The sequence below is a fragment of the Sceloporus undulatus genome, chromosome 4 (assembly GCF_019175285.1).
Source record: "Sceloporus undulatus isolate JIND9_A2432 ecotype Alabama chromosome 4, SceUnd_v1.1, whole genome shotgun sequence".
NCBI classification, from domain to species: Eukaryota; Metazoa; Chordata; class Lepidosauria; order Squamata; family Phrynosomatidae; genus Sceloporus; species Sceloporus undulatus.
In genome coordinates, this window is record NC_056525.1 from 47,843,946 (window position 1) to 47,859,504 (window position 15,559).

General features: G+C 39.4%; 1 protein-coding gene across 1 annotated transcript in view; it reads left to right on the forward strand.

Moving 5' to 3' along the window:
• TSPAN2 (tetraspanin 2) overlaps positions 1-14,356 on the forward strand; it is an 87,576-nt gene extending 73,220 nt beyond the window's left edge. The window contains exons 4-8 of the mRNA XM_042463512.1: positions 7-81; positions 2,058-2,153; positions 4,701-4,772; positions 7,127-7,210; positions 9,693-14,356. Of these exons, the coding sequence (XP_042319446.1) occupies positions 7-81; positions 2,058-2,153; positions 4,701-4,772; positions 7,127-7,210; positions 9,693-9,758 (393 nt within the window). The 3' untranslated portion in view covers positions 9,759-14,356. The remainder of the gene's footprint in view (positions 1-6; positions 82-2,057; positions 2,154-4,700; positions 4,773-7,126; positions 7,211-9,692) is intronic.
• The last annotated feature ends 1,203 nt before the right edge of the window (positions 14,357-15,559 follow it).

A 15,559-nucleotide genomic window follows, 5' to 3' on the forward strand; every position in this document is an offset into this window, starting at 1 on the left:
AAACAGTTTTTCACATGTCTACTGGTGATTTTTGCTGCTGAAGTCACTGCAGGAGTTTTCGCTTTTCTTGGCAAGAAAACAGTAAGTGAAATGTTTATTGGACTTGCACTGGAGGATGGTTTATACATGTATTAAATATGCAAACAAATATGCTTTAGATATATATTTATTTACCTTTCTCAGTAAACTCACAGCAGGGTACTATCAGGTCTACTGATAAAATGTTATCCAAGATCATTATGTTTTTAGCACAGTGGAACTGTGGAGCTAACTTGGCAAAGGAAGTTAGACTGGCCCTATCTCTTCTGGCAGGCAGCTAAGCCAGTGCTGCTCATCATGGCCAGTGGTGCTTGAAATTTCTCAGACTGTTTTAATTGTGTGGCTTTAAATTACTTGTTTCAAATGTTTTTATGTACATATTAATTTTTTTAAAATGTTTTATCTGTTTTACATCACCTTGGGGACCCTGGTGGTCTGAGAGGTGATACCTGAGACTGAGAGAGAGAGAGAGAGAGAGAGTAAATAGATGCCAACATAATTACTCTGACTGACACAGTTATTCAATGGGCACTAAGGCCTTGAGGTAATCCGATGTACAAAGCTCCCAGCTTACCAAGTAACCAAGTGATGAGAGGCATGAAGAAGTGTACACAATCTCTGAGAAATTGCAACTGTTTGTGCATTGTGCATTTCACAGGAAGATTCTAGCTAAAAGTGTGAATTCAACCATTTTTGTCCATCTCTGCTGTTTGGTAGCAAAAATTTAGCAGAGGTGGAAAGAGATCTGTTTTTTTTTTTTTTTCTATATAGATGCCCTTCCAGTAAAGTGCACTAAGTACCTCATTCTCCCAAGTCTAAAATTGCAGCAGTTTGCCAGATTGTGCTTACATTTCACCATTTAACATCCCTCTACATCAGGGGTAGGAAACCTTCTTCAGCCCAAGGGCTGGATTTCAAGATGGCAAAGATCTCATGGGAAACATTCCAGAGTCAAAGACAAGAGTGGATGGGACAAAAATGTGGTTCCTGCAGATTTTAAGTTTGCTCAGAATTAGTTGAGAAAGCTTCTTCATATCTGCTCAGAAGACTGAAGCATTCAGCACCATTTTCAAATACATCCTAGAGACCAAGGCTCTGCATGTTTATTCAAGGGGACTGCTGACAAATTAAGCTTTTTTTAGTATTCCATGAGGGAAGACACTTACAAAATCTATTGGATGAAGATAAGAGCTTCTCCCTGCTGGGAGATGGGACAGGGCTTGATGAAGAAGTTTGTGGGATGGATGAGAATCTGTCATGAGATGGAAAGTCCTCATGCCTGCTCCACATGGTTAATGGTGAGCTTGGTATTAGCCTATTGAGACAACTCCCATGTTTGAGCAATAACCTGTCTACTCTTCCTTCATCTGCACAATGTTTCAAACCATGTCTCAAAATCCTTTTGGCCCAAAAAGCCAGGCAAGGCAGTTGGTATCTGCTCTGCTCACTTGTGCCCATGAAGTATTATTAGGCTTTCAAATTTTTAAACCTATCGTTCTACAGTTGCAGTATTGGGACTGCAGCCTCGTCTGCTTGTTTGGCCTCTTTTCTGTTAGAATTCCATGTACAGTCAGCCCTCTGTATCCACAGATATTTTTATCCACAGGTTAAACCAACCATGGCTTGGAAATATTCAAAAATAATATAAATTCCCCAAGCAAATCTTGGGGTTTTTCCCCATTTTATATAAGGGACACAATTTCACTTTGTCACTGTATATAATGGGACTTGAGCAACCACAATGTTTGGTATCAACAGGGGATCCTGGAACCAAACCCCAGTGAGCCCACTGTATTCTGAAGTGGTAGAGCATACCCCTCCAATATTGTTGGACTACAAGTCCAAGTGTTCCAAGCCACCACAGCAAATTGCAATCCAACAACATCTGGGGAGCTAGGTGATTCCCACTCCTGTGATAGAGAAACTGGTATACTGAAAGCCAAAAAGCTGTTTGTTCCAGAACCTCCACTGATTCCCTGACCTACTTGTATTAAGCTTGTCTGTTTTATTTCCTGAAGGCTATCGAAGAGGTCCAGGCTATCTATGAGAAAGCTTATGAAGACTATATCAGTGATACGGGGAAGAACAAAACACTTATCCAGTTCCACGAAGCAGTGAGTAACATTTTGCAAATGCAGACTCTTTACTTAGAAGCCTTAAGTTTCAAACCTCTATAATCTCTGAGCTAACACGATGACTCAAATTTAAATGCAGATAATCTAGAAGAGACAGCAAATGCTATAGTTTGGTGTTGTTTAAAGCATTCTTCATATTTGTTAGTGCTTTGGCCTGGTGGTACTCCTTAGACCAATCCAACTTGGTTCCCTCCAGTTGTGCAGGACTACAGTTCCTATCACTCTCAATGACATGCTGAGAGTGAAGGAAGTTGAAGTCCAATACACCTGGATGGAATCAGATTGGAAAAGTTTGTCTGACAATACTTGATGTTCACTAGAAGTGAGCAACATTCTATATAGTATTTGCTTTAAACTTTTAACTATTCATATCTGTTGATTTGTTTGTTTGTTTTTCATTAGTTATTCCCTGTCTTCCAAGGATTTCAAAATAGCACAGAGAATTCTTTTCCTCTCTTATTTTTCTTTTAAATTCATTTTTACAAGACTTTGTGTTAGATCATGGGACTGGCCCAAGTGATCTTCATAGGTGAGAAAATATCTGAAACTTGATCCAACAATCTAACCTGTATCCAGGGATAGGGAATGTATGGTCTTTCACATGTTGCTGGACTACAGCTGTTGTGATTCCTCATGCCTGTATATGCTAGCTAGGAATCATAAGAATTGCATTTCAACAACATTTGTAGGACCACATGTTGCTCAGCCCAGCTCTAAGCCATGCTAGGGCTGGCATGAATAGAAGTCTACTTCCACGAGCATTAAATCTTAAATATGGCATGCCATGTTTCCTTTGATGTGATAGTACCAGATCTGATTCACTTTGCCTATTGGACTATAGTAGGAGGCCAGATACACAAAGTTGATATCATCTCACTGCTCTATCAGGCCCTTAGTCTCATATCAGTCTTATTAAACAGAGGGATGCTGAGCCTGTAATAAATGCTCACCATGCATGTGCCAGTTAATCCACACTTCTTAGGTTTGTATTGGTAAGCAAGGATTTACTATATTTAAATTGTGAAATTTGAATAAAAAGACTCCATAAAGCTGGTGTTCTGTTTACAGGCAGACTAGAATAACACATGCATTTGTTACTTCGACCATTCCTTTAGTTCACTCAGTTGAGTTGGAGTTCATTTTCTTTAACTGACTTAGCTGGAAAGTGAACTTAATGAAATGCTACCCAGTATCATTAGACTGCCAGATTTAGGATTTTTGCTGGACATAAAGCTAACCACTGTTCTTTTGATACTGTACAATTTTAAAAAGTGTTTCCAGATTTGAATTACACTTAACATCCTAATCCTCAACACATTTGCTTAGAAGTAAGGGGTTTAACTGTACATTGTCTTAAATGCATCAACTGAAACAACTTGGTGCATGTGTGTGTGTGTGTTTAAAAACCCCACCATGCCCCTTCCCATCCAGTTTGGGGGCCACAGCGTGGGAGAAGGAAGGTTAATCCCTTCTTCTCTCCCTCCCCCCAAATCTGAAAAGAAACCCTAGTGTGGCAAATAGTAAAAGGAAAAAATGGTGCCACACATGCATCCAGCTCAGTTTTATTTATAAATCTTGACAACCACTTCAAGTTACCACTTCCAATTGATATGTAATCAGGCTCCCTAAATCCCATTTATTTCAGTGGAATTAGATTCCAGGTTAAGAAACCAGGATTACTGCCTTTCAGTATAATCTCTCTGTTAATGGCAACTAAAAGTTATGGGAGGAAAGAAAATTATCTCTGTGTGTGTGTGTGTGTGTGTACATGTCTTCAAGTCACTTGTTGACTTTTGGTGACCCCATGAAATTCAAAAGGGTTTTTTTAGACAAGGAATACCCAGAGGTGATTTTGCCAGTTCCTGCATTTGTGTTTGTAGTGCTCCTGCCAAGGTTTTCTTGGCAAGTTTTTTAAAATGAAATGCAGGGTTGCTGTTCCCTTCCTGTCAGACTGAAAGAATTGGCTTGCCTAAGGTTACCAAGTGGGTTTCCATGGCTGAGTGGGTGTTTGAACCCTCGTCTTTTGGGGTCCTTGTCCCACACTCTGACCACTGCACCGCACCCTCTTTAACACTGTGTCCAGCTTGTGCTTTATAGCAAGATAAATTGACCAATATGTCTAAAAACACAAAGCTTAAAAACATACAAGGTATGTGAATTATAGCATTGCTATCAGTGAGAGGAATGCACCACACTCGAGGGTAATAGCACATTTCATTCAGGGTCTTCCTCAGGTGCATAACTTCCCAAATGTAATCATCCTGGCTCCAGACAGCAATCTAGTTGGCTTTTACAACCACACAGTCTCTTATCTTCTGTTTCCTGAAACTTGCCTGTGGTGAGTTCAAGCAGATCTGGAGTCTAGCACCTCTGATCTTTGATTGCAGACAGGTGCCTTTAGCTTTTACATTTATATTTTGTAATCTTGTGAAGGTGGGTATTATTTTCCTGGGCAATATTTTAACATGGATTTAAAAGTAGTAACTTTTAGGGGATTTTAACAACATTTTTTTTCTGTCTTTGCAGCTTCAGTGCTGTGGGAAAGTCAGTGAAGTGCCAGTGAAAGCCACTTGTCCAAAAGATATTGAGCTGCCCAAAGTAAGTACCACTCAACAGACATGTAAGTCTAACACTGTAGCAGAAAATAGCCTTGGAATGGGATATGTCATGTAAGTTAGAGAGACTGGCAGGAGTATGGGGTATGAAGCCAGATAATATGTTCTGAAAAGGGGCCACTTGGCACTAGTTTCTCTTCTTACCATTAGTTATTTGAGATGCCATTGATAAGTTGCCAAGAGAACTAACGTTTAAGCATTATTCTTTTCTGCCAACCAGAAATGGCTGCCCTGTAGATCTGAATAATCCCTCTACAATTTACAACCAACATTCAATCTTGTTGCTTGACTTATGCTCCACATTTGCTTGCAATTTGCCAGCATGCCTGAACTATTTAATGTAGATTCCTTCTCCCTGCATCACTGGGGGGAAAAAAGGGTCATGCATTTCATATATCTGGTTTTTATCTACATGTCACCCCAATGGAAACTTTTTTCCTCGCTTTTGGAAGGTTTATGAGTTTCACGAAGATTGCAACATAGGGTGCATCTATATTGTAGAAATAATGCAGTTTGGCACCACACTGACTGCTATGGCTCTATCCTACAGAATCCTGGAATTTGTAGTTTTGTGAAGCACCACCAGCACTCTTTAATAGAGAAGGCTGAAGATCTTGTAAAATGACAAACCCCAGGATTCCATAAGATGGAGCTACAGTGCTTAGTCAAACAGCATTATTTCTGCAGTGTAGATGCACCCATAGAAAGAAAAACTTGAATTCAAGTACTTCAGTTCTCTCTTCTTCTGTGACACATGCACAAACTGAATTGTTTAGAGGTTCTGCAGTCCTTTATTTGAGTCTTTATTATGTCCAATGGGCTTATAGTTATAGTGTACAGTGGTACCCCGGGATACGAAATCACCGCCTTACGAAATTTCCGGGTTACGAAAAAAATTCATTAGAAAAACCTGTTTCAGGTTATGTTTTTTTTTTCGGCTTACGAAAAAAAATTTTGGTGCTTTTCGGCGCTTTTTCACACGGAATCGCGGCTTTCAGCGCTAGCGCCTATGGCAATTTCGGCTTGCGAAAGATTTCGGGTTACGAAGGGCTCCGCGGAACGGATTACTTTCGTAACCCGGGGTACCACTGTACTTTTCATTTATATCAAGGGCAGGCAAAGTACGACCTATAGGCTAAATGCATCCTGCCATGGCTCCCTGTTTTTGTGATTAAGAGTGGTTTTGCAAAATACATAAATAAATAAATATTTTGTTATTTTTGCTTCAAAAGGCCCAAATTTAGGCCTAGGAGAGGTCCCCTTTTGAAACAGGAGGTGCCTTTGATTCTCTTGTTGTTTAATAAAGGCAATAAGGGGAGGAGGCTAAAACATGCCAAAACTGCCCCTATGTCCTCTAGAGAGGATGCCGTGCACTGCAGCCCTCCAGGATCTCCTGGGGGCAGCCATGTGTATCCCTGGCCTTTCACAATTGTAACCCTTCTTCTAGGCAATTGCAACAGTCATTATAAATAGAGCAGAATTACCTGGATGATGCAAGGTTGTTTGGTGCAACAACAATAACAACAAAGAGGTCTTTATGGTTTTCACAGAACAAATGATGAAAAGCCAGCACTGAAAACATATTTAAACATTGTATTGTTTTAAATCAATATTAGGAATCACATAGCCTTACAGATGTTTTTGAATGGCAGCTCCCAGCAACACTAGCTAATGATAAGGAATAGTGTACAGTCAGCCCTCTAGATCCGTGGACCTTTTTTATCCACAGATTTAAGCATCCATGATTTGAAAATATTTAAAACATAAATGAATTCCAAAAACCAAATCTTGATTTTGCCATTTTATATGGCATTATATTTAATGGGATGAACAACCATGAATTTTGGTACCCATGGAGGATCCTGGAATCAAACCCCAGCGGATAATGGGCCCACTGTACCTGACTGCTTGAATTTGCTGGGGTAGAGGTTTGTTTGGGCATAGATTTCATATAATTTGGATGAATACTACCAATGTAAGATACTACAGAAGTTCAAGGCAATGTATCTGAGAGTGCACCAGCTGGGCCTCACATCTTTCAGCTGGATCCCATCTCACAATTTTAGCATATTCAAGGACTGCATCTTGACTGTAGCAACAGCAGTGGTGATAAGAATTGACACAGAGCCAACCCTGATCTGTCATGGTAAGCATTACTGCCAGATACCTTTTAGCTTTTTAAGTGACAGAGCCCAAGGCAGAAAATGCAGAAAGGCCAGACACAGACTGGACTTTTCCCATGAGCATAACAGGCTGAGGTGGTTGTGAACACTGATGTTTAGGGGAAATATGAATGACTGTTCAAGACTTACTATAATGTATTTCTCTCTTTAACAGAACTGTCTGGTTCAAATTGAAGCTCTCATTGATTCAAAGCTTCATTTGCTTGGCATTGTTGGGATTGGAATTGCTGGAATCACAGTGAGTCATTGCCTGATGATAGTGATAGTATTGATGACAACAGTGTGATTCATGTCAGTGTTGTTTTTCCTTTATCAAGAAACCCCACATCTTTCGAAGACAGGCACATGATAGATTACTGAAAAACTTGGAGGATGACTGTAGCTGCCTCTAAGTTAAAACTCAGATGGCTCTGTCCATCTCAGTTCAGCAAAAATCCTGTTATATCTTGAACGTGTGTTTGCAAAAATCTCCATCTCTTTTCCAATGAAGAACTATGGGAAATCAGATTTCAGCTCACATGTTTGCAATTAAAGAAACTGATTTTTGTAGTGTAATATTTATTTGTATTTCTCTTTTTCCCAAAGGAATCAAAGTGGATTCCAACAGTATAAATAAAACATCAAACAATGAAAAATTACAATTCAAAAACTCCAAGATCCCAACCCTCCCCCCAATCATAAAAACAGTGATCGACTCATAAAAAGATTAAATATCAAATAATTTAAAACTATCCAATGGAATACATTTTAAAAATTAGCAAAATGTTTCCCAAGATGGTGAAAAAGGTGCATATTCACCCAGTAATCCATGCCTGTTGTAAAAGATACCACTTTCTTCTGGCTGGGGAAGGAGGTTGTGAGGCCCAGCCAACACTTATGGAATGGTGAGGAATGTATTCCATGTAGCCTGCCACCTTCTAGCTGCTGGGCAAGGATGCTACAAACTTAGTAGTACAGAATTTGGAAATATTACTTTTCTCAAAGTTACTAGCCCCTGCTGATTTAGGGAGTTTTAAGCCAAAGTAGTAGCTTTGCCAAGCTCTGTAAAGCAACAATTTGGCTTAACGTGTTTTTTTAATTTGTGCTCATCCTTAAGCCATCCTTCCAACTTCAGCGCAGCCTGGTCCTTTTTTAATAGTGTGAGTCTCTTTCAGCTAAGCTAAATGAGACAAGACAGGTGCCCTTTTCAGCACTAGTATTTATTGACATCATTTTAGAATCTTTGACAAAGGGTAGCATACAAATCTATTAACAAATAAAATAAATACATCACTGCTGGCTCAGAAATTGTTTTTCTGCTTTGATATTGCTGACAGGAGACCTTAAGGAGACTAGAATCTTTAACTCCACATGAATCATGTAGCCCAGGTGGTGCAGTGGCTTACATAGCCTCAACATCAAGTGGCAGTTATAACTTTGAATCCTTGCTCAATTTTTAAAGAGCCAGTATGGTATAGTGGTTTGAGTTTTGGACTAGGAGACCAGGGTTCAACTCCCCACTCAGCCATGGAAACCCACTGGGTGGCTTTGAGCAAGTCACACTCTCTCAGCCTCAGAGGAAAACAATGGCAAACCTCCTCTGGATAAATCTTGCCAATAAGATTTTACCATGGTCAGAGTCATGTCATATATGTAAGATATATGTCATATCATAAGTCAGAGTCAGCTTGAATGTATATAACAAAAACAAATTAGTATGTGCAGGTTTTCTTACGTAGTCACAAGGGATTATTAGTCACCAGGGAGAGGGCCTGCCCAGGCCTTGATTGTGATAAATATATCCCTCTGCTTGCTCCTTCCAGCAGGAACTGCAGTATGCCTTGGGAGAGAAGCCATTGTTGGTGTTAAGAGAGGTTTCCCTCCAAGGACTAACAATAACTCTAAGGTGGTGGGAATGGGAGTTATTTTCATCAAGACTGTGGACAGCAGAAATGGTTAAGATCCTTTGTCTCCTGTCCTACCATGGTCCCAGTCCTACTTCACCTTTCCAGAAGCCATTTGCATTAGTAACACATGTGTGTTTATTGATTTCATATATGTATTGTCACATTCAGTTTGGACTGAACAGATCCCAATGTCAGATGCTTGGACAGGCAAGGATTTCACCTCAAATCATATCCCTCGCATCCTGTTTCACGTTATGGATTATGCAATCTCCTGAGGACTCAGGACTCAGGACAGAGGATATGGGCCAGGCTTGTAACTGAGAGGAGTAGAATCCAAGTGAAATTTTGTACATGAGCCAAAATAATTCAGCAGAGACCTGAATGTCACCAGTATTGCAGGGATGGACAAGCTTTAGGGGATTGGGAACAGATGCAGGAATTTTCAGTCCCTCCATGTGAAATTGGTTGGGGAAGGGAAACCTGGTTTTGAAAAACAAACCTAGAGATTTCTGATAAAATAAAGCATATCTTAGTATTATTAGATATTATTATTATATCTTGAAGGTACAATTCTCCCAAAAATGGTGAGGGGGCTCAGGGCCCCAAAAGTGGCCTACATCCTGCAGCCTACATAATTCCCAGTCCTTTACTGCTTGGACTAGGAACTGTAACTTTAATTTTTATTGTACCAGTGTGGTTATCAAGATGGTATATAAGCAGAGCATTGGATTTAGTTTCAATTTCAGGAAGATCTCAGAGAGGGCAGGCGTACTGACAAAAAATTGCAAGCATTTTTAAAGTATCTGTTTTAACTTTTTGTTGCTTATCTTTCAGATCTTTGGCATGGTCTTCAGTATGGTTCTCTGCTGTGCAATCCGTAACACAAGAGACATGCTCTAAAACTGTCACTGCATAACGTTATTTTTACCCCAGGGACTGGAAGGCCTCTGGACAGAACCCTGCAAGAAGTGCTTGCTTGCTCAGCTTAACAACTGTAATCCATTTTAATTAGCGGTGTTAACCAACTGACAGAGAAAAAGGGATGTTTAGTTAGCCTGAGAAATTGCATCATTTGCATTTTATAAAATTAAGACTGGGAAATCTGAAGTGAGCAAGTAGACAAGCTTAACAAGGCATTGCTGAAGGCAGTGGCAGCATCTGAAACTAAAATTTATTTGGAAATACGACTTTGCACATGTGTGTGAGTGAACCGTGCCTGTATCTCCACATTCAAGTGCATGTGTGTTTGTTTTGGCACACAAATGCATATGGTGCAGCTGCACAGATATCTGTATATACAGTACTCTGTATGACTGTAGGTATGTTTTGTGGGTGAACAATTTTGCATGCATATTCCTGCAGTATATATACACTGGGATGCAGTATACCCAAACTAAAGCCATCTCCAAGTGGACTCCTCTTGGCCAATAATCTATGGAGAAGCAAATACATTTCAACAAACAAAAAGGCCTATCTGGCCTCTATTCAGACTCAGCAATGTCCAAAGGGAATTTGATGTAATTAATTGTGTTGAGGGTAAATTGGCACAACACTAGCCTCTATTCCTAAACAACTCTCCCCTTGGAAGATTGTGTTAATTTATTTGCCATGTTGTATTGTTTTAAGAAAAGGGATCCTATAGGGATCACTGGAGGCCCCAGGTCGACCTGCTGGCTAGCACAAATAATTGATGCTAGGGCTACTGCAGGGCATTTCAACTAAATCATAGTCACACCAACTCATGTTATTACTGCCCCAGCTGCATTGTGGGTAAAACTGTAGAAATTACACTGTATGCTTGAAATACCTCAGGAGTGAGTTTACAGTTTGCATCTATGCTTCATATTGTTTTTATTTATTTATATTGAAATGATCCTTGGGGAGAAAAATAATCTGACAGAATTAATCCAGCTAGCCAGAATAAAGTCATTTATGGTGCAGTCCTAATACGTTACAATCAAGAGGATCTTTCCATTTACTTCAGTGGGATGTACACCCTTGGAACTTTTAAAAACCTGTTAATTTTTCTGATAATCTATCTTTTTCAGAATAGGAATTTAGCTAACAACCCGCCTTGTTCCGGTCCAGTTTCCCCCCCCCCCCCCCCCAATTATGTTTTGTTTCAAATGGGAACAGGCCATCTAAAAGAATGTTTTGTCAAAAGCGCACTAGTTTTCCTCAAGAAATATTGTAGTCCTTGTACATGTTCCATCAAAACATAAACATATGAGACCTCAGGGAAAGCCTGCTATAGCAAGGCCTTCATTTGAAGTTCAGTGGGCACCCAAGTATGTGTGTATATGTTTCAGAGATGCAGAAGCTCCCAACTGTATCCAGCCCAATCCTTCCCTCCTCCCAAACATAAAGGCACACACATCTTATCTCCCCAAAAGACCTTTGTTGTACACCTTATTTGTTTCTGTAGTTTGACCTCCATCAGATATCTGAACTCCCAATAATATATTTTATAGAACAGTGGCTGAGCACAGCTTTACAAAGAGATGCATCTTGTGCTCAATTCACCCTTCTTCCACAAGAGGGATGTTTCATACTGACAGCTTCTGAAGATCCAGATGAGGTGTGGTGTGTGTGTCCAAGATATTACTGTGAGCCTGAATGATTGAGCCATGCCCTTAGTTTATTCAGGAACTGGACTTTTCACATCACATAAATAGGTCTTAGTTGAGATTTGATAGTGAAGAGGGCTCAGAAACAGCTGGGCAAAATGTGTGTTAAGAGGGTCACCATCGTTCAAAAGTCAGCAGCAGCATAACTGTATTTTAAAACAAAGGCTTTGGTTTCTACTGGAATTTCTGTTGGTTTTCCACTTGAAAAGTACATCATCTTGAAATTTTCATTTTGGAAGAAAATCAGGGGAACAAAATTAAGAGTGGGATATATGTTAGGTTGTTAAGTTCCAAAAGTATCTAGCATGCTTTTCTATTCTAGTGTCTAGCATTTCATATAAGATCTAAATTATCTCCTCCAGTAATTCTCAAATGAAACTAAGCTCTTATATAATTAAGATTCAGAACAGATACTGTCAAAATCAGCCACTTCTGAGCCTTCCTACAAAGTATCCATTCCTACCATCCCTGCTTCCTCCATTATCCAGATCTAATCTTTCTTTTGCCATCCAACCCCACCAAATAGGCACAGGGCCCATCTAGTTGGATTTCATTTCAAACAATTCCTATTTTTATGTACATCTCCATTGCCTTTCTATTCTGTGATGTTCCTTACCTGATTTAGTACATGAGACAGGTGAGATGCTGACCTAAATACAGATTTAAAGGAAAGCTCTAATCTGCTCTGTTCTGGCCGTTACATTTCACCATGAAAGGAGGAAATACATTCCCACTCATACATACACACACACACACTAGAAAAAGTTAATGCCATAGCAAAGACATGGACAATACCAGGATAGAAATGGCTGCAGGGCGGACTCTGATTAGCTTTTGACATTTCTATGAAATGACTGTGTCCTTTGCAGACCTCACCCCTGCCTGCTGAACTAAGCTGATAACTAAGCTGTGGGTTGCATTCCAAGGGTGGGGATGTGGTATCCACATTGACAGATGGGGCAATGCGCACACCCACTGCTAGTGGAGTTGGAGCACCAGAGACACACACATATGCACATATACCATTGTTTTATTTATTCAGAAGTCGAGTAATGACAACATATTGGCCTTTGCCGCTTTCATCATTGATTCCATCAGAGTTGCTAAGCTTGGAGTAATCACATGTGCTTTCCCAAATGTCTTCAGTTGTTGCTTAGTTTCGTCTTTAACTTTAAGTGCCTTTTTTTGGAAACAGGGCTGAGAACCAGTTCTATAAATAGACTTTTTATTAAATTCAAACTTGAACTGCATTATTTTCTAGTGAATCCAAACTTTCCTCAAGTCTGTTCTGTTTATTTCTATGCATATAATTTGTTTTACCTGTCCTGGAATAATCTGCTTTCCAGAAATAGAAAAAGGATTTGTTTGGAATTACAAGTCAGAATGGCACGATGTGATTATATCTCTACACTGTTTGTGTGTCTGATAAATCATTATATACTGTCTGATAGTGCCTTAAAAATTACACAGTCGTAGCCTTTCCACCACATCAGAAATAGTTTCCAGTAATACCATATTAGTGAAGAGTCCCTCGACTCTGAATTACATTTGAAGCACATTGTACTGTACCTGGAATAGCAGGATTTGCTGGGAAGGTATTTAGTACTGTCTGTCTTTTCTTAAATTTTGCATTTTTCTACAGGGTTTGACTAACTGTGTGAACTCAGTGAGCATGCTATTGATCTTATTTTATTTCTTTTTTTAAAAAAATATAAAATTTCCAAACATTCTTCTAACCTTTAGATTTAGCATACTCAAGAAAATCATGCCAGGCTTTGCTAAAAGCAATGCACTACACGTCCAAATAATTATAACAGTTCACCTTCAAGTTTATTAGATTAGTCATGATGGTGATAGGAAGCATTGTGCCTACTGAAAAACTACTATATTAGTTTCCTGTGGGATATAAGCCCCCTTCCTTTTGCTGCTGCTTCTTTGGCTGAAGCCTGAGATCTTCAGTTGGTTCCCCAAGTCTAGGGAAATATTTTGTAACAGGGATTGATTTTAAAAATGGACGCCATAAAGATCTACTCATATCAATTAACAGCAGTTTGAAGAAGATGTGGAGGCAGTGGACAGAGTCCTTCCACACATATTCACATCACTGTTAGTAGGGCAGTGCTCCCTCAGACTACCAAATGGAGAATATGTAGTCTGCTTCCACACTATGACCCTGCCAAGGAGTATAATGCCACCTTTGTGTAGTTGTACACAACTTGAGGACCCTTTTAAATATATGTAATATGGTCTTATTGGGAGGGCAAGCTTCTTTTTTGTCCCTTGTAAAGCCATGAATACTTTATGTAGCTAAGAGATGCTTTGTCCTGCTTAATGTAAATATGGATATTTTCACTAACCAGAAGAATGACCATACATAGTTCTGGATCTTTCACTTTCTTCCAGTGGGTGACAAACATACGGGAATCAGGCTAAGGCTGACAGAAAGAGCAGCACAAAATCACAATGCCTCTTTGCAGTCCCTTTCCCCATCACCAGTGGAAATGATTTTTTAAAATGAAAATATGTTGCTTTCTGTTTTAAAAATGTGCTAAACTCTTATTTCCAACCCATAAAACTTACATGTTAGAGTTTGTGGGGAAAGATCTCATTACCTCCTCACATGTTCCTAGAAGTGTAAATAAAGATAGTCCTTCCCAATGTGTCTGACACCTGACAGCATCACATTTTTATTATGGAAAATCAAGTATGTTCACTACCATTCTAGGCATTTTCCCTGGCTGTAAATGTTGTTAGTAGTTGGTCCATTACTGAAACATGTTCTAGTGTGGCCTGCTTTCTGAATGCATTTTTTATCAGCCTTTGTTTATTGAAGTTGACGCAAAAATCTAATAAACATAATCTGATATAAAAGCAAGGGGTTGTTTCTTTTTGTTATCTAACATTATGTTGCACTTTATTTGTTCATATTCCATCCTATATCAAAAGATCTCAGTGTGAGGCACAGATAATCAAAAATATAAGTAATGTAAAACAACATAACTAAAAACAATTTTAAATGGTTTTTTCTTGTTTTTTAAACAATGTTAAAAACATTAAACCCATTATCGCTGGAGTTCAAAAGTATTCAATAAAGAGGGGGGTTGTTATTGTTTGTTTTGCAAATGCAGGGATATGGAAAAGGTGTGGAGAGAGTACAGTGCACCTGTGTCATACGTGGCTTTCAGCTCATGCTGAAAGCCATGCTACAAAGACAAAATGGTGTAAGTGCCTATGGTGCGTGCACCGCACCACATGCACAAGCCCCATTATTGTCAATGGGGCTCAAGCATATGCACTATTTGCTTTACAGGGGTGGGTCTGGAACGTATCCCCGCGTAAAGCAAGGGCGCACTGTACTATGGCTAGGTTATTCCTATTGCCAGGTTATTCCTATTCCTATACTTAGGACCTTATCAGAATTGATGAATCCCAGGCAGAAACAGGATTTTAAAAGTAGAAAAAACCTACAAACGCAGGATGTTTTTCAGACGCATTTGCACCAAAAAGCAATAATGTGAAAATAAAGCAAACAAAAAGTCAACAAAAACAAAGGTGTAATTTTTGACAACTTTCCGTTTGCTTTACTTTTGCGTTATTGTTCTTTGGAAGAAACATTGTATGAAAAACATCCTGCATTAGCGGGTTTTTTCTCCTTTTAAATCCCGTTTCTGACCAGGATTCATCTATGTGATAAGTTCCAAAGTGCTGAAATTAAGGCAATGCCAGCATCAGTCAAGAGAGAATGTATTCCATAACTAGAATGCAACCATGGGGAAAGTCCTTTCCCACATAATATACTGCTTTAATACTTCAAGTGCTGAAGTCCCAAACCATTTAGCAGTTTGAATGTCACTAACAGCACCTTGAATTCTGAACACAAGCATACTGACAACCAGTTCAAGCCCTTTAGAACTGCTATATGGTTCCTATCACTACTGAATATAGCAGTACTGTACCTGCAGCTGCCATATCATCTTCAAAGGCAGCCCTATGTACAGTTCACTGCAGTAGTCAAGCCAGGAAGTTAGCAGTGAAGCAAGTACTATGGCCAGGTTATTCCTATTGCCAGGTTAT